Raw genomic sequence first — 25,508 nt, forward strand, 5'->3', positions numbered from 1 at the left:
CGAAATGTTTTTTTAAAGACATTTAATCAGGGGAAAAAACTATGTCATTTTGGTGTTTAATTATTTTGATTAGTTATTACAACGTTCAGCAGTTTAGGTAGCGGAGCGAGGCGAACAAATGTTACCATGGTAACGATAAAAAGCCAACAAACCTGCTCCTACCATTAGGTTATACAGGGACCTGTAGTTTTTCTGTCCTTCGTTGGTATAACTTTGAACACGGAGAAATTATAATGAACTACACTACCCGCCATTCAAACAGTTACACCATTCATCACAGGGCACACTCGTGTACACAGTATATCTTGTATCACAGGTTGTAGGAGGTTGAACAAAGTAGAACTGATGTATTAAATCGTGATGATAGAAGATAGTCAGGATTAGGTTTAGATACAGTGAGGTTTATGAAAAATAATGACATTTCAAGGAAACAATCATCTTTTAAACTGGAGAAGACGCAGCAAACGAAAAACACCTGGCCAGAAGGTACGCTTTGAAAAAATATGAACTTACAAACATTAACTGTTAGCGGTAAAGAATAAAAAAAAGGCTCTTATATTTGCTGTTATAAAAGAAACTAATTAAATATATAAAAAATACTTTTGAACAGTTTTGCCACTAACCTTGCCTATTCCTTCTCATATATTTACTATAAAACAATGGGCAGTATCCAATTTTCTATGTATGAAATAAATCTTTCGTAATTTTCTGACTTTCCGTTATTAACGTTGCTTCCCTGCTGAATGAGGAATCACAATGAAGTGACCTGAATAAAGAAAAAGCTGAAAGTGTAGGCCCCAGGTACGTTTAGGCCCCTTAACTTGGCATGAGTCTGCCTTTCTTAGATGTTAAACCCTTTATTCAATTTAAACTATGTTATTATTATTTTCTTTAGATGTGGATATTTTAAGGGCTTTTTGTGCCTACGTGGACCAGGCAGTGAAGAGAGACAGGAAAGGAAGGAAGGGAAGGACGTGTAGCATAGGACCAAGGCAGGAATCAATCCTGGGACCATACTGGACATATCCCACACAGTGAGCACACTATTATGTTAAGCCAACCTACTCATTTATTTAACCCTCTCATAGATGCAGCTGAAGACGGACGATATTGATGAATGGATGAAGGTGAGAGCTCCCCTTCAAGTTCACATGAGAAACACCTTTGTGTTTGAGTGCCTGTCCTTGTTTTATTGTTAGAGAATATATTTCCCAATGCTTTCCGGTCATATCTGTGAATCTGTCCATCTCCTCAGCGAGTGGAAATGGCCTCTGAGTTTGCGGTGTCAGAGGTATTGACCTCTGGAGCTAACAGCCGAGCGATGGCTCTGCAAAGTGCCGAGCAGTTACAAGATCACGACGACGCTTACAGCGAAGGTAGGTTCATGGGAAGAATATAAATCACAATGATGTAAAATATATGGGGCACGTGGAGGTCAAAGGTCCGATCAGATCAGGCCCCTCCTTTGTGGAGTTTGGATGTTCTCCCGTCGTCTCCTGGGGTAACGGTGTTCTTTGTATATTAAGGTTACTTGGTGTGCTAGAGTTCATTGTATATAAAGGTACTTTGCGTGCTAGAGTTCTTTGTACATTAAGGTACTTAGCATGCTAGAGGTCTTTGTACATTAGGGTCCTTGGTGTGCTAGAGTTCTTTGTATATTAAGGTACTTAGCGTGCCCCGGTACATGCCATCATGCAAGGGTAACCCAGCAGCACATAGGCTATCAGGCTGCTGCGTGTCGTGTGTTGTATATCCATCTGAATGCATCTTGCAGCTCAGGCCCTTCTCAGTGATTGGATGAGCAGTAAGTTACGACTTGAGCTTGAAATGGACGAGGAAGACGACCCGGCCGCGCCCGCTGTTCCCACAGCGGTGCTGCCTGCGTTCATGGACTACAGCAGCTTTGATGGTACGGATTAACCCAACGTTCCAACACAGGCACTATTCTGTTCATCTCACCCAGAGTGAGATCAAGGCCCGAGAATATGCTGGACCTAGACGTTTCCTGACCACTACTCTGAAGTTTAGTAAGTTTACCATTCCACAGTATCAAAGTTGAATCTTCTCCGTTATTTTGAATCCTCCTCTAAATACGCACATACCCAGAGCTGTACAACCACTTGGCTGAGGAGGAGGAGGGCGAGGCAGTCAGCAGCTTCCTCCAGGAGCTGATGGACAGAGAGCTTCTGGACCCTGGGACAGCCCAGGATCTGCTGCTGGACTTGGATCAAGCCAGGAGGAGGACCAGGGATCCCAGCGTTACCATGGAAGCGCGCCACAGACAGGCATGTGACCACGGCCATTCAAAAGGCTGTTTCGTTTTCCCAGAGGGCCGCTGTGGTGTTATTTTGAGTTGGAGTTCCGGCTGATTTCATGACCTTAGGTACAGCGTCCAATCAGACAAAGCCAGAGCTGTTTTGACCGATGGATGCCGTTCCAGCCTGTTGTAAACAGTAATGAGGTAATCTAGCAAACATGACCACATTTGGAGAATGAGGCTGCTGTATGGCTACACACTCCTAAAGTAGCAATCTCAAAGATTTATGTTTCGTTCTCTTTGGCGACATCTTTGCCAATAAGCAGCCATTTTTGCCCGAGATACAAACAGTTTATACCGACAGAGAAACGCAGACACATTCATCATCCAAATGCAAGGACTTTGGGCCACAGGCTTTAACACCGTCGTGTTCCAACAGCCGGCGATAGATAGAGACCTAACACTTATTTACATGAAGCACTTATTTACTTGGAAATCTTCAAGATCGCCACTTTAACTAACTAACTAACTACCTTCTCAAATTACTTGAAAATGGAGGAGAATTACAGAGAGGAGTAAAATGGGGCCCCCTCCATGCTCCATAGTCAAACTATTATTTAGCATATGCCTTATGTCATATGCCTCCATTCCTATGCATATGCCTCTCTCTCCGAGCCTCTCTCTCCGAGCCTCTCTCTCCGAGCCTCTTTCTCCCAGCCTCTCCCTCCCAGCCTCTTTCTCCCAGCCTCTCTCTCCCAGGCTCTCTCTCCGAGCCTCTCTCTCCCAGGCTCTCTCTCCCAGGCTCTCTCTCTCCCAGCCTCTCCCTCCCAGGCTCTCTCTCCCAGGCTCTCTCTCTCCCAGCCTCTCCCTCCCAGGCTCTCTCTCCGAGCCTCTCTCTCCCAGGCTCTCTCTCCCAGGCTCTCTCTCTCCCAGCCTCTCCCTCCCAGGCTCTCTCTCCCAGGCTCTCTCTCCCAGGCTCTCTCTCCGAGCCTCTCTCTCCGAGCCTCTTTCTCCCAGCCTCTCCCTCCCAGCCTCTCTCTCCCAGGCTCTCTCTCCGAGCCTCTCACTCCCAGGCTCTCTCTCCCAGGCTCTCTCTCTGAGCCTCTCTCTCCCAGGCTCTCTCTCCCAGGCTCTCTCTCTCCCAGCCTCTCCCTCCCAGGCTCTCTCTCCCAGGCTCTCTCTCTCCCAGCCTCTCCCTCCCAGGCTCTCTCTCCCAGGCTCTCTCTCCCAGCCTCTCTCTCCCAGGCTCTCCCTCTCAGCCTCTCTCTCCCAGGCTCTCTCTCCGAGCCTCTCTCTCCCAGGCTCTCTCTCCCAGGCTCTCTCTCCGAGCCTCTCTCTCCCAGGCTCTCTCTCCCAGGCTCTCTCTCTCCCAGCCTCTCCCTCCCAGGCTCTCTCTCCCAGGCTCTCTCTCTCCCAGGCTCTCTCTCCGAGCCTCTCTCTCCCAGGCTCTCTCCCAGGCTCTCTCCGAGCCTCTCTCTCCCAGGCTCTCTCTCCCAGGCTCTCTCTCTCCCAGCCTCTCTCTCCCAGGCTCTCTCTCCCAGGCTCTCTCTCTCCCAGCCTCTCCCTCCCAGGCTCTCTCTCCCAGGCTCTCTCCCAGGCTCTCTCTCCGAGCCTCTCTCTCCCAGGCTCTCTCCCAGGCTCTCTCCGAGCCTCTCTCTCCCAGGCTCTCTCTCCCAGGCTCTCTCTCTCCCAGGCTCTCTCTCCCAGGCTCTCTCTCTCCCAGCCTCTCCCTCCCAGGCTCTCTCTCACGCTGATTGCCGGTGATTGCGGCGGCTAGGTGCGGGAGACCCGGGCACGGCGGGACGCGGAGCGCGAGCGGCTGCGGCATGCTCAGGAGGCGAGGCGGGCGGCCCTGGAGGCGGCGCGGCGGAGGGAGCGCGAGGCGGAGGCTCGCCGGCGGGAGGAGGCGCGGCACGGCGAGGCCCTACTGCAGAAGGAGATGGGGAGGCTGCGACGGCAGATGGAGGAGCAGAAGGCCCTGGAGCGGCGGGGGAGGCAGAAGTACGTCTTCACCAGGGTCAGACACGATCTTCTACAGATCACAGCTGCCCTGGAGGGGGGGGGGGGGGGGGGTTTACTGGCCCGCTAAATGAAGAGATTCAAGATTCAAGATTCAAGATGGTTTTATTGTCATATGCACAACACTTACAGAGCAGTCGCTGGCAATGAAATTCTTTAGTCTTGGGCTCCTCCAACAGTGCAATATAAGAGAAAGTAAAAGTATATGAGAAACACAAGTAGGAAAGCTGAGACTTAAATAATAAAAAATAAAATAAATATAATAATAATAATAATAAAAAAAGTAAGTGTATAAGAGGAACACAAGTAGGAGAGCAGAGACCTAAAAGCAAAATTAAATAAATGTAAAATGTAAACAAATGTAGACGTGTTTATTCAGATGTCGACTGGTATAAAGTGGCAAGTTATAAAGAGCTCTCTCCTGTGTATTAGTCTGTAATGAAACCAGGGCCAGGTTAAGTTTTGCTTGATAATACGAGAAAAAAAGGTATTTGCCAACTTTTAATGAAATTGCCGTGGAATACCCCTCTTAGCGTATTACATGGGGGAAAAGCAAAGCCCTTCTTAATAACCAAATCCAAATTACACCACCACTGCCGACACAGAGGGAAGTCCTCGCCTCGTGAGAGCGTCCCGTCATGCAGATCACACTCTGACCACAGGAGTGCCGCAGCCCAATCAAGTTCATTCACTGTAGTGGCCAGTAAAGTATACAAGTCTACGCAACAATCAGAACAGTTTTGATCAACAATACTCTGAATAACAATGTAGGGAGATCTGCACAGAAGGCTTTCTCAGATTTAGAAAATGTTTTTCCTTTCATTTCAATCCAATTGGGCATGCGTGAAGAGAGCGAGAGCATTAAACTGACTGGCTGGAGATTGAAGGAACACCAGAAAGGTAGCGTCCATGTTTGGAAATGAATTGCTGCCAAGCCGAGGCAAGACACATTCACTTGGAAACACAAACGGAATATCAGGCTGGACTCCTACGGCTGTACCGCTCCATCCTCACATCCCATCGCAGGCTTTAATGAACATCATCAATCCCCTGTGTGGCTCCATCCATCACAGGGCTGTTTCATCAGGAGGTACGTCGATGGGATGGATGGTCCCTCTGTTGCTCCTCTGTTTGAGGGGAAAGGCACTGAGCACGGGGGGCTGTCCTCCAGGAGGCACTGAACCCAGCGCTGTGCAGAGATGATATAACCACGTCTCCCCTCACTGCCCGGGGCGCTCCCCTCTGTGAGGAACACTCTCAAATCAAACCGCTTACAGCTGGAACTCACAAGGTAAAATGATGAAGGAGATCTGTGTTTCTAACATCTGTGTGTTTCCCAGGGAAAGGGAGAAGCTAGACAGGCAGAAGGCAGTGGTGCTCCCCCCCAGGGCAGGGCCCTCCTTCTCTATCTACCGCCCCCCCGCAGAGCAGAGCCAGTCCAGGCTCCATATACTCAACCTCCAGGTAAGAATTTAAAGAGCCAGTGAGCCACAGCTTCAGCTTAATTCAACACTCAACACTGTCAGTTTTAGGAAAGAGGGGGGCAGGTATGTCAGGTATTTACCTGTGTGTTGTTCTACTTGTGGGGTGTGGAGCATGTGAATGCTTGCGTTTATGGTGCATGCGCGTCTGTTGATCTGTGCACGTGTAGTAAGTGTGTGTGTTTGTGAGGAACATGCGTGTGCGTTGATATGTGTGTGTGTGTGTGTGTGTTACACGTGCATGTGTTGATGTGTGTGTGTGTGTGTGTGTTTAACATGCGCGTGTGTTGATGTGTGTGCATGTGTTAATGTGTGTGTGTGTCACATGCGCGTGTGTTGATTTGTGTGTGTATAACATGCGCATGTGTGTGTGTAACATGCGCATGTGTTGATGTGTGTGTGTAACATGCGCGTGTGTTGATGTGAGTGTGTGTGTGTAACCTCACGGGTCTGGTCAGTGTCTGCAGAGGCCGTTCTCCGGGTGGTACTCGGTGGTGCTGGAGCACAGGCTGCAGCTGGGTAGGGCGGCGGCACTCTGCGACTGGAGGCGGAGCCTGAGGGCGTGGCGGGCTTGGCGCACGCTCGTGTGGGCCGCCCGGGAGCACCGGGAGAGAGAGGCGACAGAGGAGGAGCTGCGGACCGAGCACAGGTACGGAGCAGGAGGAGGAGGAGGAGGAGGAGGAGGAGGAGTAGTAGTAGTGGTAGTGGTGGTGGTGGTGGTGGTGGTGGTCTCAATGCGGGAACAGTCATGCTCGCTATCTTCTAATATAACTAATGTAAGTGGTGTTCTCTGCAGGGCCAAATAGGTGGAGCTTCTCCAGCTCCACCTCTCTGGACCAAGTCAAGCTGATGCGTACCAGCTGCCGGGTTAGGGTTATGGTTAAGGGGTTAAGATAGGGTTATGGTTTAGGGGTTACGGTAGGGTTATGGTTAGGTTAAGGGATTAAGGTAGGGCTAAGGTAAGGTTTAGCGGTTAAGGTAGGGTTAAAGTTATGTAAAGGGATTGGTTAAGGTAGGGTTATGGTTAGGTTTTGGGGCTAAGGTAGGGTAATGGTTAGTTTAAGGGGTTGGTTAAAGTAGGGTTATGGTTAGGATAACCCATACCTTATGGTGAGGTTAAGGTAAGGTTATTGTTAGGTTAACCCATACCTTATGGTAAGGTTAAATTTTTATTATTTTTTTCGGGTTAGGGTTAGTAAGTAAAGAAAAATAAACAATAAAATAAAATGATGAAAAAAGTGGACAGTTAAGGTATGGCCACACTGAACGCGTTATGCGCATAACGCACCTAACCTGCCGCTTGATCATTGTGTGTCACAAAAATGGTTCAACGCGTATAACCCGCCTTACACGCCTAAGCAGCTAGATGACCAACTACAGGCGCTCCATATAAGCTGCGGAGCGCCTTTCCTCCATCTCTCTGGCAGTGACGTCGGGTCAAGCTCAATGCTGTTGGCTAACGCGGCTAAGCGTTACGCGTAAGAGCGTAAAAAGTTATATTTTTTGAACTCCGCGCGTAGGTGCGTTGGGCGCGTTATTTAGATGCGGAAAACGCGCTGGTTTAGCGCGTGTAACGCATCTAAGCGCCTAAAACAATGGTTCCCTATGCAAAAACGCAGATTTTCGACGCCTCTAACGCGCGTAACGCGTTCAGTGTGGCCGTACCTTTACACAGGCGTCCGACCCTACCAGCACCCATGTTCGACACAGTACCTACATTATTTTCCCCCCATTTCATCGAAATTGTGCAGGTCACCCGTCGGGTACACGGACCCGTGCAGGACTCCGAGATAACCCCAATTACGAGTCTTTAGTTGTTGTGGAAGTACCAGAGACGTCCAAGAACCCGACGCAGTCTTTAATACATAATATCATCCGGAGGCGCACACAGCTTTTTGCCGTGATATTATATATTATATTATATTATATTATATTATATAGATTCCTATATATTATACGCAAGGGATAATGTATAGAACGCCTGTCATTATCGGGAAAATAAGCCCAGACAGGGCGAACAGGACACCCACAGTGGAGGTGTCCTGTTCGCCTTGAAGGGGCTTCTTTTCGATAACGACCGGTGACGTTCTATCCATTATCCCGCTTATTATATGGATTCTTGCCAAACGAAATACTTATTTCGCATGGTGTGTCTTTTTACAATTTATTTGTTACCAGCATTCGTAGTCTTGATCAGCAGAGAAATAGTCTACCAAAGACGTTGACGTCTCTTAGCAACCGAGTACGCTGGGGTTGACAAGTTACTGGACTTAACACTGGATGTTATCCATCGTGCATGCGCAGGTCGAGTATTTAATATCAACAAAGTCACACGTGACCGGGGATGACGTCGGTGCGTCCGCCTATATAAGCCCATGTCACTCTCCAAGTTGTCCCTTCAGAATCATCTCGCAAGATTCCGAGTGACCGAGAACTCTGGCGGTCATCCAGAATTTATAGAACCGTAGTTACATACGTAACTCTCGTTCTACTTCATTCTTACTGACCGCCAGAGGCAGTGCTTAACACTGGATGACTATTACCAATGTAGTCACAAGGAATCCTGTGCCCACCTTTTAGGAAGGGCCTGAGGGTTCCTGAAAAACAGCTGCAGCCACTGTGTGGTGAGCCGCTACATTGACCCTGTAAAATCGGGCAAAGGTGCACGCTGAAGCCCAGGAGGCCGCTGCACAAATCTCACTTAGAGGCACTCCTCGTAGTGCTACCCAGGAGGTGGAGGCACTCCTGGTTGAATGGCCTCTGATGAGGCAAAGGCAGTCCTCTTGACTTGTATGCCTCCTCAATTACCTCCACCACCCACTTGGAAAGCCTCTGTCTGGACAGCGCTTGCCCCTAGCTCGGGCCCCCGTAGCAGACAAACAGGCCTTCAGACTGGCGAAACCCAGCAGTTTCCTGTATGTAACATTTCAAGGCTCTCACCGGGCAGAGTAGTTCTGCTGAACTAGCTTCCTCATCTGGTGGATGTGAGGGGCCATTAGCTGCCAGCTCTATGACCTGATTTCAGTGGCACGAAGGCAGCCTCTTTGGAAAAAAAGATGGGTTAGGCCACAGTGCTACCCCTGTGCCATCTGAGTTCCAGCGTATACACTGTTCACTCACTGACAACGCATGAAGCTCACTCACCTGCTTGGTTGACGCGATCGCTAGAAGAAAAGCAACCTTTACCGACAGCCATTTCAGTGGTGCCTGATCCAGGGGCTCTAACGGGGGGAGACGGAGGGCTCCGAGTACCATAGGTAGGTCCCATGAGGGAACCTCGATAGCCCGTGGGGGGTTCCTCCGCTGGGCTCCTTTAAGAAATTGGGTCACCAAAGAATGAGATTAAATGGCAGCCACATAGACCCTTAAGGTGGAAGCGGATAGCTTCCTTTCCAGTAAGGATTGCAAAAAACACAGTTTCATTGGCACTGAGGAACACTCCGGTACCTCTCTCAGAGCCTCACACCACTTCGCAAATATCTTCCACCTGTTAGCATAAAGTGCCCTGGTGGAGGGAGCCCTTGAGTCTATGATGGTTTGAACTACCTCCTGGTCACATGCCATTATAAGTGGTTCAGGCCCCTCAAGGGCCAAACCCATAGCTGCAGGCACTCTGGTCTGGGGTGCCAGATGTGGCCCCCCAGCTGTGAGAGCAGGTCCCGCCTCTTCGGCAGGCACCATGTATCTCCATCCAGAAGCCTGTACATTACTGGAAACCAAGGTCTCCCTGGCCAGTTTGGGGCAACCAGCAGGAGTCTGTGGTTTCCCTTCTGAACTCTGTGTAGGGTTAACCATATCAGTGGAAATGGCGGGAAGGCATAAAGGAGCTGACGTGGCCATGGATGGGCCAAGGCATCCTGTCCCATCAGACTCATCTCTGACAGAGAGAACCAGAGAGGGCAATGTGTTGTGGACTCTGAAGCAAACAGGTCCACCTCTGCTGTGCCATATTTGCTCCATATTGCCTCTACTACCTCTGGGTGGAGTCGCCACTCCCCCGACGGAGGTTTCTGGTGTGAAAGAAAGTCTGCCACCGTGTTCTCTGGCCCTGGAAGGTACATAGCCCTGAGGCTGGAAAAGTAAGGGAGAGCCCATACAAGGGCTGTAGACAGCTGACTTGTTTTTGCATCGTACCAGAACATGTCTGCCCCTCAAATATGGCAGGAATTTGCGGAGCAATAAATAAATAGCAGGGAGCTCGAGCACATTTATGTGCTGCATCCTGTGCTGCGCACTCCAGAACCCTCTCACCGCCCTGTGCTGCCACACTGCCCCCCAGCGAGGGCGAAGCATCCGTCACCACTACGTTGTGGCGTGAGGGGATCGAACCCAGTGTGACACCTTTGGCAAGATATGCCCTGCTCCTCCAGGGTTGTAATGCCAGGAGGCATTGACTGGACACCCTGACTTTTCTGGATCCGTGCAACCTCGGATCTAAGTGGAAGCCATTGGTCCAAACTTGGAACAGCCGCAAGTGGAGGAGGCCCAGTGGCACTATTGATGTTAATGACGTCAACATTCCCAACAGCCTGAGGAAAAGGCTGTACCTTAAGATCCTGTCCTCCCGAAAATGCAGGAGGATCTGGAGTATGGCTTCTACCCGCTGCGGGGACGGGAAGGCAATCATTTGGACGGAGTCCAGGTTTATGCCAAGGAACAGTACGTGTTGGCTGGGTATTAGACAACTTTTGCCATAATTGACTGGAAGACCCAACCTTTCCACATGGCCTAGGAGGGCTGTGGTGTCCTGCTCTGCCTGTTCCCGGGTTGGAGCGCAAATAAGCCAATCGTCCAGATAAGGGAGAATTTGCATTCCGGTGGCTTGCATTGGCGCGAGCGCTGCCCGCATGCACCTTGTAAAGATCCGTGGGGCTAGTGATAACCCAAATGGGAGGACCCTGTACTGGTAGGCCCGCCCTTCAAATGCGAAGCGCAGGTATGGCCTGTGATGTGGTGCTATTGGGACGTGAAAATATGCATCCTTTAAATCTATTAATGTGAACCAGCTTTGCCGTGCGACGGCCTGCAGCACTTCATAACATAGCCTTGCATGACTAATCGCAGCCCTTGGAGGACGAATCCGTGGCTCCAACCATGCGGTTGCAATGCTACAAGCAAAGAGTCACTGGCTAATATTGCTCTTACTCAAGCTCATTTTGTACTCAAAACCTGTATTCGCTACTGCGAGAAGATACAAGGGACATCTTGGAGAGTGATGTGGGCTTTTTTTACAGGCAGGCGCCCCGACGTCATCCCCGTTCACGTGTGACTTTGTTGATATTAAATACTCGACCTGCGCATGCGTGATGGATAACATCCAGTGTTAAGCACTGCCTCTGGCGGTCAGTAAGAATGAAGTAGAACCTTTGTTTACCTTGCGGTCAATTATACTTGGCAACGGTGAATTATCAAATATAATTCACAGCCGGAAGTTGTGAAGGGCCCATGCAAGTGAACGGAGCGTTCCACAGCATTGAGAAGACCCGTGTAATAAAATAATATATTATTTACATATAGAGCTCCGGGAGTCCGCAAACGGCAACAATCACCTCTCCTCCATGCTGCTTTTCACGCTGGACTGCAGGGAGTGAACACTGATTGGCTGTTATGTTATGTCCCTCATGGAATGAACGCTGATTGGCATTGTGGGAGTTGTCGTCTTCAATCCTCAAGCGCCAAAAAGTCACTGTCTGCCTTTTCTCGGTCAAGAAGGCACAATATTTGAAATTTATGTTACTATTCGACTAAATAAATGACTAAATTTCAATACAGATTCATGTTGCCACCGGGGAAGTATTCCTTTAAGTAATATTTACAAACAAGGAAAGCCACAAATGAAAATAAACAGTCTAACATTTGCTTTACCCGTTTGAAAAGGGCTGAGAAGAAAATTTATTTAATCTCACCCCTTCTCCCTAAATTATTAATCCATAACGGGTTATCAGTTTCCTAATTACTGATGTATAATTCCATATACATTTCAATATATATACATTAGTTATCAATAGTTAAAATCCATTACCAATTACGTATTTATTTAATAATATTGTCTAGTTATATTGTCTATATGGGTATTAACCATACATCCAATATGTAATATCCATATAAAATTATCTAATTGAACATTCAGTATTATATAAATACCACCATATATATACAAATACATGCATACATATGAACATATACACTATGTTAAACACCTCCTTTATCCCTTTACCTCCTGAAAATCATTTCTTTATACTTCATTTTAAACTGGTCGGACATTGCTTCATCTCCCTACTCAAACTGTTCCATAGCCTTACACCACAGATGGAAATATAAAACTTTAAAATGAAATGTTCCCCTTAAATTATAACCAGTAGGTAGGGTTATAGTTAGGTTAAGGGGTTATGGTCAGGTTTACGGTGGAGCTGGACCTAGAGGTGGAGCTGGACTAGGTAAGCTCCACCCATGGGCTCTGCAGGGAGCAGCCTCTCCTAGTCGTACTTGCTGTGAAAGGCGCTGTTGGACTCCTCTGTAGAACTGGCCACCCTCGTTATGCTAGAAAACAGTCCAGCAGATGAAGTGATCTGCCAATGGGACCATATTGATTGATCTATGATCGCTGGATCCAAGCGGGTATGTCAATGGTTGCTCAATATCATTGCTCATACAAAGGTCCTGTAGTGAGGTCACCAATCACCATTGATGCGATCCATCCCCTCTCTAAGTGCTCTGGTCATATAGATATGTGATGCTACACCTCCAGACGCGACCAGCTCGCCGCGGGGGGCGACCGGAGGCGGTTGCTACGGCGATGTTTCAGCACAAAAAAGCCACTGTCTGCCTTTTCTCGGTCAAGAAGGCACAATATTTTAAATTTATGTTACTATTCGACTAAATAAATGACTAAATTTCAATACAGATTCATGTTGCTTTCCTTGTTTGTAATATTTACAAACAAGGAAAGCCACAAATGAAAATAAACAGTCTAACATTTGCTTTACCCGTTTGAAAAGGGCTGAGAAGAAGAAAACTTATTTAATCTCACCCCTTCTCCCTAAATTATTAATCCATAACGGGTTATCAGTTTCCTAATTACTGATGTATAATTCCATATACATTTCAATATATATACATTAGTTATCAATAGTTAAAATCCCTTACCAATTACGTATTTATTTAATAATATTGTCTAGTTATATTGTCTATGTGGGTATTAACCATACATCCAATATATAATATCCATATAAAATGATCTAATTGAACATTCAGTATTATTGAATACCACCATATATATACAAATATATGCATACATATGAACATATACATTATGTTAAACACCTCCTTTATCCCTTTACCTCCTGAAAATCATTTCTTTATACTTCATTTTAAACTGGTCGGACATTGCTTCATCTCCCTACTCAAACTGTTCCATAGCCTTACACCACAGATGGAAATATAAAACTTTAAAATGAAATGTTCCCCTTAAATTATAACCACTAGGTAGGGTTATAGTTAGGTTAAGGGGTTATGGTTAGGTTTACGGTGGAGCTGGACCTAGAGGTGGAGCTGGACTAGGTAAGCTCCACCCATGGGCTCTGCAGGGAGCAGCCTCTCCTAGTAGTACTTGCTGTGAAAGGCGCTGTTGGACTCCTCTGTAGAACTGGCCACCCTCGTTATGCTAGAAAACAGTCCAGCAGATGAAGTGATCTGCCAATGGGACCATATTGATTGATTTATGATCGATGGATCCAAGCGGGTATGTCAATGGTTGCTCAATATCATTGCTCATACAAAGGTCCTGTAGTGAGGTCACCAATCACCATTGATGCGATCCATCCCCTCTCTAAGTGCTCTGGTCATATAGATATGTGATGCTACACCTCCAGACGCGACCAGCTCGCCGCGGGGGGCGACCGGAGGCGGTTGCTACGGCGATGTTTCAGCACAAAAAAGCCACTGTCTGCCTTTTCTCGGTCAAGAAGGCACAATATTTTAAATTTATGTTACTATTCGACTAAATAAATGACTAAATTTCAATACAGATTCATGTTGCTTTCCTTGTTTGTAATATTTACAAACAAGGAAAGCCACAAATGAAAATAAACAGTCTAACATTTGCTTTACCCGTTTGAAAAGGGCTGAGAAGAAGAAAATTTATTTAATCTCACCCCTTCTCCCTAAATTATTAATCCATAACGGGTTATCAGTTTCCTAATTACTGATGTATAATTCCATATACATTTCAATATATATACATTAGTTATCAATAGTTAAAATCCCTTACCAATTACATATTTATTTAATAATATTGTCTAGTTATATTGTCTATGTGGGTATTAACCATACATCCAATATATAATATCCATATAAAATGATCTAATTGAACATTCAGTATTATTGAATACCACCATATATATACAAATATATGCATACATATGAACATATACATTATGTTAAACACCTCCTTTATCCCTTTACCTCCTGAAAATCATTTCTTTATACTTCATTTTAAACTGGTCGGACATTGCTTCATCTCCCTACTCAAACTGTTCCATAGCCTTACACCACAGATGGAAATATAAAACTTTAAAATGAAATGTTCCCCTTAAATTATAACCAGTAGGTAGGGTTATAGTTAGGTTAAGGGGTTATGGTCAGGTTTACGGTGGAGCTGGACCTAGAGGTGGAGCTGGACTAGGTAAGCTCCACCCATGGGCTCTGCAGGGAGCAGCCTCTCCTAGTCGTACTTGCTGTGAAAGGCGCTGTTGGACTCCTCTGTAGAACTGGCCACCCTCGTTATGCTAGAAAACAGTCCAGCAGATGAAGTGATCTGCCAATGGGACCATATTGATTGATTTATGATCGATGGATCCAAGCGGGTATGTCAATGGTTGCTCAATATCATTGCTTATACCAAGGTCCTGTAGTGAGGTCACCAATCACCATTGATGCGATCCATCCCCTCTCTAAGTGCTCTGGTCATATAGATATGTGATGCTACACCTCCAGACGCGACCAGCTCGCCGCGGGGGGCGACCGGAGGCGGTTGCTACGGCGATGTTTCAGCACAAAAAAGCCACTGTCTGCCTTTTCTCGGTCAAGAAGGCACAATATTTTAAATTTATGTTACTATTCGACTAAATAAATGACTAAATTTCAATACAGATTCATGTTGCTTTCCTTGTTTGTAATATCTACAAACAAGGAAAGCCACAAATGAAAATAAACAGTCTAACATTTGCTTTACCCGTTTGAAAAGGGCTGAGAAGAAGAAAACTTATTTAATCTCACCCCTTCTCCCTAAATTATTAATCCATAACGGGTTATCAGTTTCCTAATTACTGATGTATAATTCCATATACATTTCAATATATATACATTAGTTATCAATAGTTAAAATCCCTTACCAATTACGTATTTATTTAATAATATTGTCTAGTTATATTGTCTATGTGGGTATTAACCATACATCCAATATATAATATCCATATAAAATGATCTAATTGAACATTCAGTATTATTGAATACCACCATATATATACAAATATATGCATACATATGAACATATACATTATGTTAAACACCTCCTTTATCCCTTTACCTCCTGAAAATCATTTCTTTATACTTCATTTTAAACTGGTCGGACATTGCTTCATCTCCCTACTCAAACTGTTCCATAGCCTTACACCACAGATGGAAATATAAAACTTTAAAATGAAATGTTCCCCTTAAATTATAACCAGTAGGTAGGGTTATAGTTAGGTTAAGGGGTTATGGTCAGGTTTACGGTGGAGCTGGACCTAGAGGTGGAGCTGGACTAGGTAAGCTCCACCCATGGGCTCTGCAGGGAGCAGCCTCTCCTAGTCGTACTTGCTGTGAAAGGCGCTGTTGGACTCCTCTGTAGAACTGGCCACCCTCGTTATGCTAGAAAACAGTCCAGCAGATGAAGTGATCTGCCAATGGGACCATATTGATTGATTTATGATCGATGGATCCAAGCGGGTATGTCAATGGTTGCTCAATATCATTGCTTATACCAAGGTCCTGTAGTGAGGTCACCAATCACCATTGATGCGATCCATCCCCTCTCTAAGTGCTCTGGTCATATAGATATGTGATGCTACACCTCCAGACGCGACCAGCTCGCCGCGGGGGGCGACCGGAGGCGGTTGCTACGGCGATGTTTCAGCACAAAAAAGCCACTGTCTGCCTTTTCTCGGTCAAGAAGGCACAATATTTTAAATTTATGTTACTATTCGACTAAATAAATGACTAAATTTCAATACAGATTCATGTTGCTTTCCTTGTTTGTAATATTTACAAACAAGGAAAGCCACAAATGAAAATAAACAGTCTAACATTTGCTTTACCCGTTTGAAAAGGGCTGAGAAGAAGAAAACTTATTTAATCTCACCCCTTCTCCCTAAATTATTAATCCATAACGGGTTATCAGTTTCCTAATTACTGATGTATAATTCCATATACATTTCAATATATATACATTAGTTATCAATAGTTAAAATCCCTTACCAATTACGTATTTATTTAATAATATTGTCTAGTTATATTGTCTATGTGGGTATTAACCATACATCCAATATATAATATCCATATAAAATGATCTAATTGAACATTCAGTATTATTGAATACCACCATATATATACAAATATATGCATACATATGAACATATACATTATGTTAAACACCTCCTTTATCCCTTTACCTCCTGAAAATCATTTCTTTATACTTCATTTTAAACTGGTCGGACATTGCTTCATCTCCCTACTCAAACTGTTCCATAGCCTTACACCACAGATGGAAATATAAAACTTTAAAATGAAATGTTCCCCTTAAATTATAACCAGAAGGTAGGGTTATAGTTAGGTTAAGGGGTTATGGTTAGGTTTACGGTGGAGCTGGACCTAGAGGTGGAGCTGGACTAGGTAAGCTCCACCCATGGGCTCTGCAGGGAGCAGCCTCTCCTAGTCGTACTTGCTGTGAAAGGCGCTGTTGGACTCCTCTGTAGAACTGGCCACCCTCGTTATGCTAGAAAACAGTCCAGCAGATGAAGTGATCTGCCAATGGGACCATATTGATTGATTTATGATCGATGGATCCAAGCGGGTATGTCAATGGTTGCTCAATATCATTGCTTATACCAAGGTCCTGTAGTGAGGTCACCAATCACCATTGATGCGATCCATCCCCTCTCTAAGTGCTCTGGTCATATAGATATGTGATGCTACACCTCCAGACGCGACCAGCTCGCCGCGGGGGGCGACCGGAGGCGGTTGCTACGGCGATGTTTCAGCACAAAAAAGCCACTGTCTGCCTTTTCTCGGTCAAGAAGGCACAATATTTTAAATTTATGTTACTATTCGACTAAATAAATGACTAAATTTCAATACAGATTCATGTTGCTTTCCTTGTTTGTAATATCTACAAACAAGGAAAGCCACAAATGAAAATAAACAGTCTAACATTTGCTTTACCCGTTTGAAAAGGGCTGAGAAGAAGAAAACTTATTTAATCTCACCCCTTCTCCCTAAATTATTAATCCATAACGGGTTATCAGTTTCCTAATTACTGATGTATAATTCCATATACATTTCAATATATATACATTAGTTATCAATAGTTAAAATCCCTTACCAATTACGTATTTATTTAATAATATTGTCTAGTTATATTGTCTATGTGGGTATTAACCATACATCCAATATATAATATCCATATAAAATGATCTAATTGAACATTCAGTATTATTGAATACCACCATATATATACAAATATATGCATACATATGAACATATACATTATGTTAAACACCTCCTTTATCCCTTTACCTCCTGAAAATCATTTCTTTATACTTCATTTTAAACTGGTCGGACATTGCTTCATCTCCCTACTCAAACTGTTCCATAGCCTTACACCACAGATGGAAATATAAAACTTTAAAATGAAATGTTCCCCTTAAATTATAACCAGTAGGTAGGGTTATAGTTAGGTTAAGGGGTTATGGTCAGGTTTACGGTGGAGCTGGACCTAGAGGTGGAGCTGGACTAGGTAAGCTCCACCCATGGGCTCTGCAGGGAGCAGCCTCTCCTAGTCGTACTTGCTGTGAAAGGCGCTGTTGGACTCCTCTGTAGAACTGGCCACCCTCGTTATGCTAGAAAACAGTCCAGCAGATGAAGTGATCTGCCAATGGGACCATATTGATTGATTTATGATCGATGGATCCAAGCGGGTATGTCAATGGTTGCTCAATATCATTGCTTATACCAAGGTCCTGTAGTGAGGTCACCAATCACCATTGATGCGATCCATCCCCTCTCTAAGTGCTCTGGTCATACAGATATGTGATGCTACACCTCCAGACGCGACCAGCTCGCCGCCGGGGGTGACCGGAGGCGGTTGCTACGGCGATGTTTCAGCACATGGCAGCTGTGGTGGCGGTCGGAGAAGGGTCAGCGAGAGCTCCAGGCTCAGCAGGAGCAGACCCGGAGCAAGATGGCTGCCCTCATCAGCGCAGCATCCACCGGCAGACTGGGGGGCCCAGAGGCCCCGGCCCAAGGCCTGGGGCCGCCGGGGCCCACCGGGGAGGTGGCCGACCCTCCCGGGGTCCCAGACCGCGTGGGCACTGTCAGACAGGTAAGGCAGCCCAGCCTGCTGACGCACCACTTCCTGGTCCTGGCTTTGGTCCACTGCTGCTGAGTGAATACAACATGAGACCAGGGCCAGGAGGGCAATGCCAAACACTCTCATTAAAACAATTATAGTGGTTAGCATTTATTGGAGGAGGAGGCTGCACTCTGTCTGGCCTTGTGTTAGTGGGGAATGTTAAGGAGGTTGAAAGAGTTGGAGAAGAGCGTTCCTCCTCGGTAGAAACAGAAGATGAAGGTCTCCGTGTGGTGGGAGGCGTCACATGGAGTCAGCCGTTACACTGCTGTGTTCTCACATCCTCCTGGAGTGGTTCAAATCATTTCATTTCATAGCGATATCGGCCACACACACAGACACACACACACACACACAGACACACACACACACACACACAAAAAAATGTTTATTACAATTCAATACAAATTTGTCTCTCTCACTCACTCACACACACAGAAGAAAACAGACGTCCTCCCACCCGCCCCCTCCTCTGGTTGTCAGGGCGATTCCCCTGCCGTCCCCCCTTTGATGCGACCCCCCCAGCCGTGGCAGGTGACCCGCCGCCACGCCGCCGTCTCTGCATGTGAGCTGCGTCAGGCGCAGCGGAGGAGAGGAGGGGGGGGGGGAGCAGACCAGGGTCCCCGGTCCGAGCCGCGGCACGCCGCCCATCAGCACACCATCGCCCTGCAGAGGAAGCTCCTGCGGGAGCAGCAGGAGCAGATCCTGCTGCTGCAGAAAGAGCGCCGCCTGCTGGGGGCCCGGGGAGCGGCGGCCCCGCCCCCCGGCCACGGAGCTCCAGAGCAGAGGTGGGCCCCCGGCGCTGGGGTCAGGGGTTATCCGTGTGTGGATGGAGGGACACACCCCTGAATATCTTTGCAAACGATGGCCTACTATGTTAATTTAAAAATATAATATTTATTTTCATCATTGTTATCCATACATATTTTCTAATGGGAATCAGTCAGTGAAAAATACAAATCCCTCCTAGCCCCTGCAGTACCCTGGCGTACCAGCAGGGGAAGGTGGAAGCACTGAGGTCAGGTTTGACTGCTGAGGGGAGATGAAGCACAGCAGGGGGTCAGAAAGCCTCACAATGTACCACCATAAACAGCATGGAATTAGACCAGAACAAGGTGAGGAAGGGTCCTTGGTGCATTGTGATAGGTGATCACTAGTGCACTGTGATAGTTAATCATGTAGATGGCTGTGATAGTTGATCATGTAGTGCACTGTCATAGTTGATCATGTAGATGGCTGTGATAGTTGATCATGTAGTGCACTGTGATAGTTAATCATGTAGATGGCTGTGATAGTTAATCATGTTGTGCACTGTCATAGTTGATCATGTAGATGGCTGTGATAGCTGATCATGTAGTGCACTGTCATAGTTGATCACGTAGATGGCTGTGATAGTTGATTATGTAGATGGCTGTGATAGTTGATCATGTAGATGGCTGTGATAGTTGATCACGTAGATGGCTGTGATAGTTGATAATGTAGATGGCTGTGATAGTTGATCATGTAGATGGCTGTGATGGTTGATAATGTATTGCACTGTGATAATTTGTCATGTAGATGCAGGAGCAGGAAGGCATACGTAGTGTTGGCTTTGATTATTTATTTTCATTAGATCTCACCAGTAGTCCTTCCAACACCTCCCAATACATTTTTCCATTGAGGCACGGCCACTAAAACAATTATCCTGAGGAATATAAATGCGGGTTAATTAACCCCCCCCACCTCCATCTAATATGGCGGTTGCCATCTTAGATTCAAGCCCTAAGCAAGGGTATGGAACCAAGACGGCTGCCAGGAGAATGCAATCTAACCTGAGAAGCCTGGTCCCCTCCTACCTGTAACCGTGTGACCATGTGTTACCCCAAGGGCCAAGGGCCGGGCCGGAGACCAGAACAGTTGGGGCCGCACCCCCGCCAGGAATGCAGCCAATCAGCAACGGGCTTTCCTTGACCCTGTGGTCATGGGTCAGTACGTCATGCCTTAATGTACATATACTCGTGCATGCTCACTAACTCATTCACTTGGTCTCTGACAGATGAAACACACTTGGACCAAACATACATCGACATATTGTGTTCCCGCACACACCTGCAGACCATACAGATGTACCAAACGCAGCACGGACACATTGATATAGACAGACACTATATGTCCCCCAGCACACACACATACAAACACATACACACACTAGAAACACAACCTCATATCTCACCGCCCCTGAAGAACGTGATGCAAAGATCTACAATCCTGCTCCTCCTCTTCCTCCTCCTCCTCTTCCTCCTCCTCCTCCTCCTCTTCCTCCTCCTCTTCTACTCTCCCCCCTCCTCCTCCTCCTCTTCTTACTCTACCCCCTCCTCCTCCTCTTCCTCCTTTTCTTCCACAGCGATGGAGGAGCGCGCCCGGCTGCGCTTGGAGCAGAGGAGGGAGATGGAGGAGCTGAGGAGAAAGAAAGAGGAGGAGAAGCTGGTGAGACGGTGTGGGGGAGAGGTAGGGGGAGAGAGGAGAGGAATTAGGGGAGGAGAGAGAGTGAGGGGGGAAGGAGAGGAGGTGAGGGTAAGAGAGGGTGGAGGAGAGGAGAGGAGGGGGTGGGACAGAGGGGGGGCAGCAGGTGTCTGGACAGCATGGCCGGGGTCTTAAAGGAATGTGTCTATACGGCCCAGACCGTTGTGCTCACAGTAATAGCGCTCCTGTTTATGGTATATTAAGTAAAGGAGGTGGTGGTGCTGGTGGTGGTGCTGGTGATGGTGGAGGTGGAGGGCGTTGTGAGATTGCTTTCTAGTGAGTGTGTGTGTGTGTGTGTTGAGGTGTGTGCGTTTTCTCTTGCCTTTCGCTTTTCGAATGAGACAAACTCTTTTGACCTTCAGGCCCAGATGAAAGCAGCAGAGGAGGAGAGGCGGAGGCAGGAGCAGGAGGAGAGACGGGAGGAAGAGAGGAGGAGGAGGGAGGAGAGGAGGCTGCAGCGAGAGGTGGGGATGGAGACGCTCCACACACACTCACAGAGGGAACAAAGACCCCATAAATACTGAGTGTGAGTGTCAGTGTGGTGCATGGTGTTTGTAGTGGGTCTATCCCTGTATCTTTATGAATGTGTCCGTGCTGTGTTTGGTCCATCTGTATGGTCGGCAGATGTGTGCATGAACACAGTATGCACTGGATGTATGTTTGATGTCCAAGTGTGTTTCATCTCTCCGAGAGAGACAGTGTGTGATTGATTATGCGTGCGTGTGTATAAAACATTACTGACATCACCTCCCCAGAGGGAGGAGCAGCATCAGCAGCGTGTGAGGAGCCGGCAGGCGCTGCAGACGACCGCCCGACACCATCACCAGAGAAGCCTGTTACTCCGGCGAGGGTTGGCGCCGTGGCAACGCCTCCTCCGCCTGAAGCGGGGCAACGAGCAGGTAGACCCCTGTCCCCCAGCGCCCAACGGGCCCCCCTGGGACGTAAGAACTGGGCCACCGCTGTCAACAGAAGGGGCCTTTTGTTCTTAAATCCATAGCTACCTTCACATGAAGCGTACCAAACACACTACATTATTAACCATGTCTACACAAGCAGACACACACACACACACACACACACACATAGCGACACATATACACACACGAACACACAGACACACATACAAATACAGCCACACACACAAGCACACACACGCAAACACATGCACAAACACACGCACACACAGACACAATCATGCCCACACACATGCACACGCACACACACACTCACATACACACACACTGTGACACACACACAATGTCTAATCGGAGGTAGCAGCACTCCTGCACGCCTTCAAATGGAGGCATTGGAGGCTGGAGACGGAGCCTCACACAGACACAGACACACACACACAGACACACAGACAAAGACACTCACACAGAGACACACACACACACACAGACACAGACACACACATGCACATGTAGGCTCACTCAGAACGTGGCTGCTTTGCCGCAACTCCACCCCTGAGCTTTACTGAGTCAGTATGAGGTGAGGGCTGTTCTTCTGAATGCAGCCGGTTGTGTCCGGTAGTGGCTGGGAGTGGTCTGCAGAGCACCCAACTTGATCTCAGCCGTGCAGAAATCCAGAAGAACAGCACATTCAGCCAGTTGGTGCTTTTATGCAACACCTCTATAAGCGCAATTTATTAGTTAGCGGTAATAAGGGACTCCAGCTCAGGATTGATTGTTCAATTAACCATTTATTTGTCTCTGCCAACACACTAGTTCGACAACTTGATGTGGATTAGACAGTTGCCAAGCAACATATAAACCTTTTCCGGCACACATGCTTCCTTCTTAGTGTATGTCTAGTTACCACAATCAAAATAAAGACACACATCTTTTTTTTTTTTTTCAAGGTTTCTAGGGGGCACCCCAATACACCCCACTGTGCACGTCAGAACACCCCAATTAGCACCCAACACGCCCCACTTAGCACCTCAATACGCCCCACTTAGCACCCCAACACGCCCCACTTAGCACCACAACAGGCCCCACTTAGCACCACAACAGGCCCCACTTAGCACCCCAACAGGCCTTACTTAGAACCCCAATACGCCCCACTATGCACCCCATCAGGCCCCACCTAGCACCCCAACAGGCCCCACTTAGCACCCCAACAGGCCCCACTAAGCACCCCAATACGCCCCACTAGGCACCCCAATACGCCCCACTATGCACCCCATCAGGCCCCACCTAGCACCCCAACACGCCCCACTTAGCACCCCAACACGCCCCACTTAGCACCCCAACAGGCCCCACTTAGCACCTCAATACGCCCCACTTAGCACCCCAATACGCCCCACTTAGCACCCCAACACGCCCCACTTAGCACCCCAATACACCCCCCTATGCACCCCAATATGCCTCACCTAGCACTAACGAGCCAAACCTGGTCACCTAGGAAGTCCTCTGAATGAGACAACATCTCCAACCACTAGGATTAGCTAGATACACTACGCTGCAAGCTCCACTTACTCCGCTGTAAGCCTGATTATTCAGTTTGATTATTTCCTCAGAAATCCTGAGGCAGCCAATTCAATGGATTTGAGTTTCATCATTATCTGTCGCAAATGGAAAGGCCAACATAAACATGGCGTAGAAACTGAGTGCTGCACATCGGCCCATCATATCATGTCATTGGCCCGATCCACTGTGGTCACACCCCTTTCGTGTGCAGTGCACCAATTTGTCCTTCAATTACACCAGACTTTTCATGTGTATGTGTTTGGTTGTCACAGTCACTGTTGGCATCCATCTCTGGTATTAACACTCCCCCCCATAGCTTGCTGTGAGGCACCACAGGGGGCGTGTCCTGTCAACATGCCTCCGAGCCTGGCATCACTGGACCAGAGCCTCCCATTCTGAGAAACAGGCAGCAGCAGATCAGCTGAACCAACAGCTCCTGCTGCGGCAGGCAGTGGCCTGCTGGAGACGGGTGTGTATACACGCACACCTTAGCTTGAGCTACCACACCAACCACAAGGACCCAGCTCTGTGTAGCTGTTGTGTTAGCACACCTTGAGCTAACACACAACTACAAGGACCCATCTCTGTGAAGCTGGTGTGTTAGCACACCTTGAGCTAACACACAACTACAAGGACCCAGCTCTGTGAAGCTGGTGTGTTAGCACACCTTGAGCTATCGACCCCCCCCCCCCCCCTCCAGCTGGTGGAGTGCCGGTCACGGCTGGAGGAGCGCGCCCAGGACCACCACCGTGCTACCGCTCAGCGCCGCGTGCTGCGCGCCCTGCTGGCCCTCCTGACCCGGGAGAGGCTGCTACAGTGGGACCAGCTGGAGGAGGCCCGGCAGCACAGCAGCAGGTTGTCTCCTCGCGCCGCCTGACCCCCCCCCCCGACCCACCCGAACACCACCCCGCCCCGCCCGAACACTACACCACCCCGGCCTGCTCCGACCCACCCCACCCAGCTGAAGTACATTACAGTAGTAATACTAGGAAGTACATTACAGTTGTAGAACTATGAAATACATTACAGTAGTACTATGAAGTACATACCAGTTGTAGAACTATGAAATACATTACAGTAGTACTATGAAGTACATAACAGTTGTAGAACTATGAAATACATTACAGTAGTACTATGAAGTACATAACAGTAGGGGTATTTACCATTTAACTGCAGCTTAGTGCAGGGTTACCCCGTGAGGGAGGGGTTCTGACCCCATTAACTTCCTCGATAAGGATTAAGATAATTGTGTCTGTAGCGGCCGCCGGTCCAGGGAGCTGGGCTGGTTAGGCGTGCATGGGCCACGCATGATGGGGGCGGCCATGCAGACACAGGCCAAGACCCCTTAAGTGCTCTGACATTCAGCACATCATTAATAATGTCTGATGTTCCTGAGAACATTACCTGGCCAAGTTCTATTCACTAATACAGAAACTATGTCCATAGAGATTAGATGATCTAATCTCTTTACATTTCTCCACGTGAAGGTGAACTCACATTGAAGTTGAACGGTTAAGTTTTCCCGCGGACCCTGCAGGAACGCTGGATCCACCGTCCTCCTGACCTGGACACCAGGAATACTAACGTTACCTGACTGATCTCACGCTGGTCCTCTGGATGCCTGAAGCTCACTGGCCTGTCTGTCTACCTGTCTCTCCATCTACCTCCATCTGTCTGTCTGTCCATCCCTCTCCTGTCTCTCCCTCTCCTGTCCGTCTGTCTGTCTGTCCCTCCCTCTCCTGTCCGTCTGTCCCTCCCTCCCCCCGTCTGTCTGTCCAGGCGTGTGTTGCGGCGCTGTCTCCAGGTGTGGATCCTCCTCCCCGGCCGGCAGAGGGAGGAGCGGGAGAAGGAGGTGCGCAGGGAGCAGCTGAGGAGGAGGGTGGAGGAGGTGCTGCCTGACTTCCGCTCATCGCCCCTGGGCTCCCTCTGAATCTAACACATACACACACACACACACACACACACACACACACACACACACACCTGGTCTCCAGTCTCTCTGACCCAAGACCCGGTCCTCAGAGCAGCAGGTCATCAGAAGGCTCTCAGAACACGTCTGTATTTTATAGTTTTATTTTTAGACGGTTGTTGGGGGGGGGGGGGGGGCCCTGAAG

General features: G+C 47.7%; 1 protein-coding gene across 1 annotated transcript; it reads left to right on the top strand.

Moving 5' to 3' along the window:
* Positions 1-1,088: 1,088 nt before the first annotated feature.
* ccdc191 (coiled-coil domain containing 191) lies at positions 1,089-25,324 on the top strand (the record flags this gene model as incomplete). The annotated part of the gene is made up of 16 exons (XM_079754577.1): positions 1,089-1,127; positions 1,256-1,376; positions 1,775-1,909; positions 2,107-2,285; positions 4,035-4,274; positions 5,350-5,366; positions 5,617-5,740; positions 6,216-6,406; positions 18,121-18,394; positions 18,947-19,209; positions 20,288-20,385; positions 20,805-20,887; positions 21,286-21,369; positions 21,679-21,864; positions 24,095-24,249; positions 25,174-25,324. The coding sequence occupies 16 exons, from the start codon at positions 1,089-1,091 to the stop codon at positions 25,322-25,324; spliced, it is 2,340 nt and encodes a 779-aa protein (XP_079610703.1).
* Positions 25,325-25,508: the final 184 nt, after the last annotated feature.

This window comes from Pollachius pollachius (genome assembly GCF_949987615.1).
Source record: "Pollachius pollachius genome assembly, chromosome: 17".
Taxonomy (NCBI): domain Eukaryota; kingdom Metazoa; phylum Chordata; class Actinopteri; order Gadiformes; family Gadidae; genus Pollachius; species Pollachius pollachius.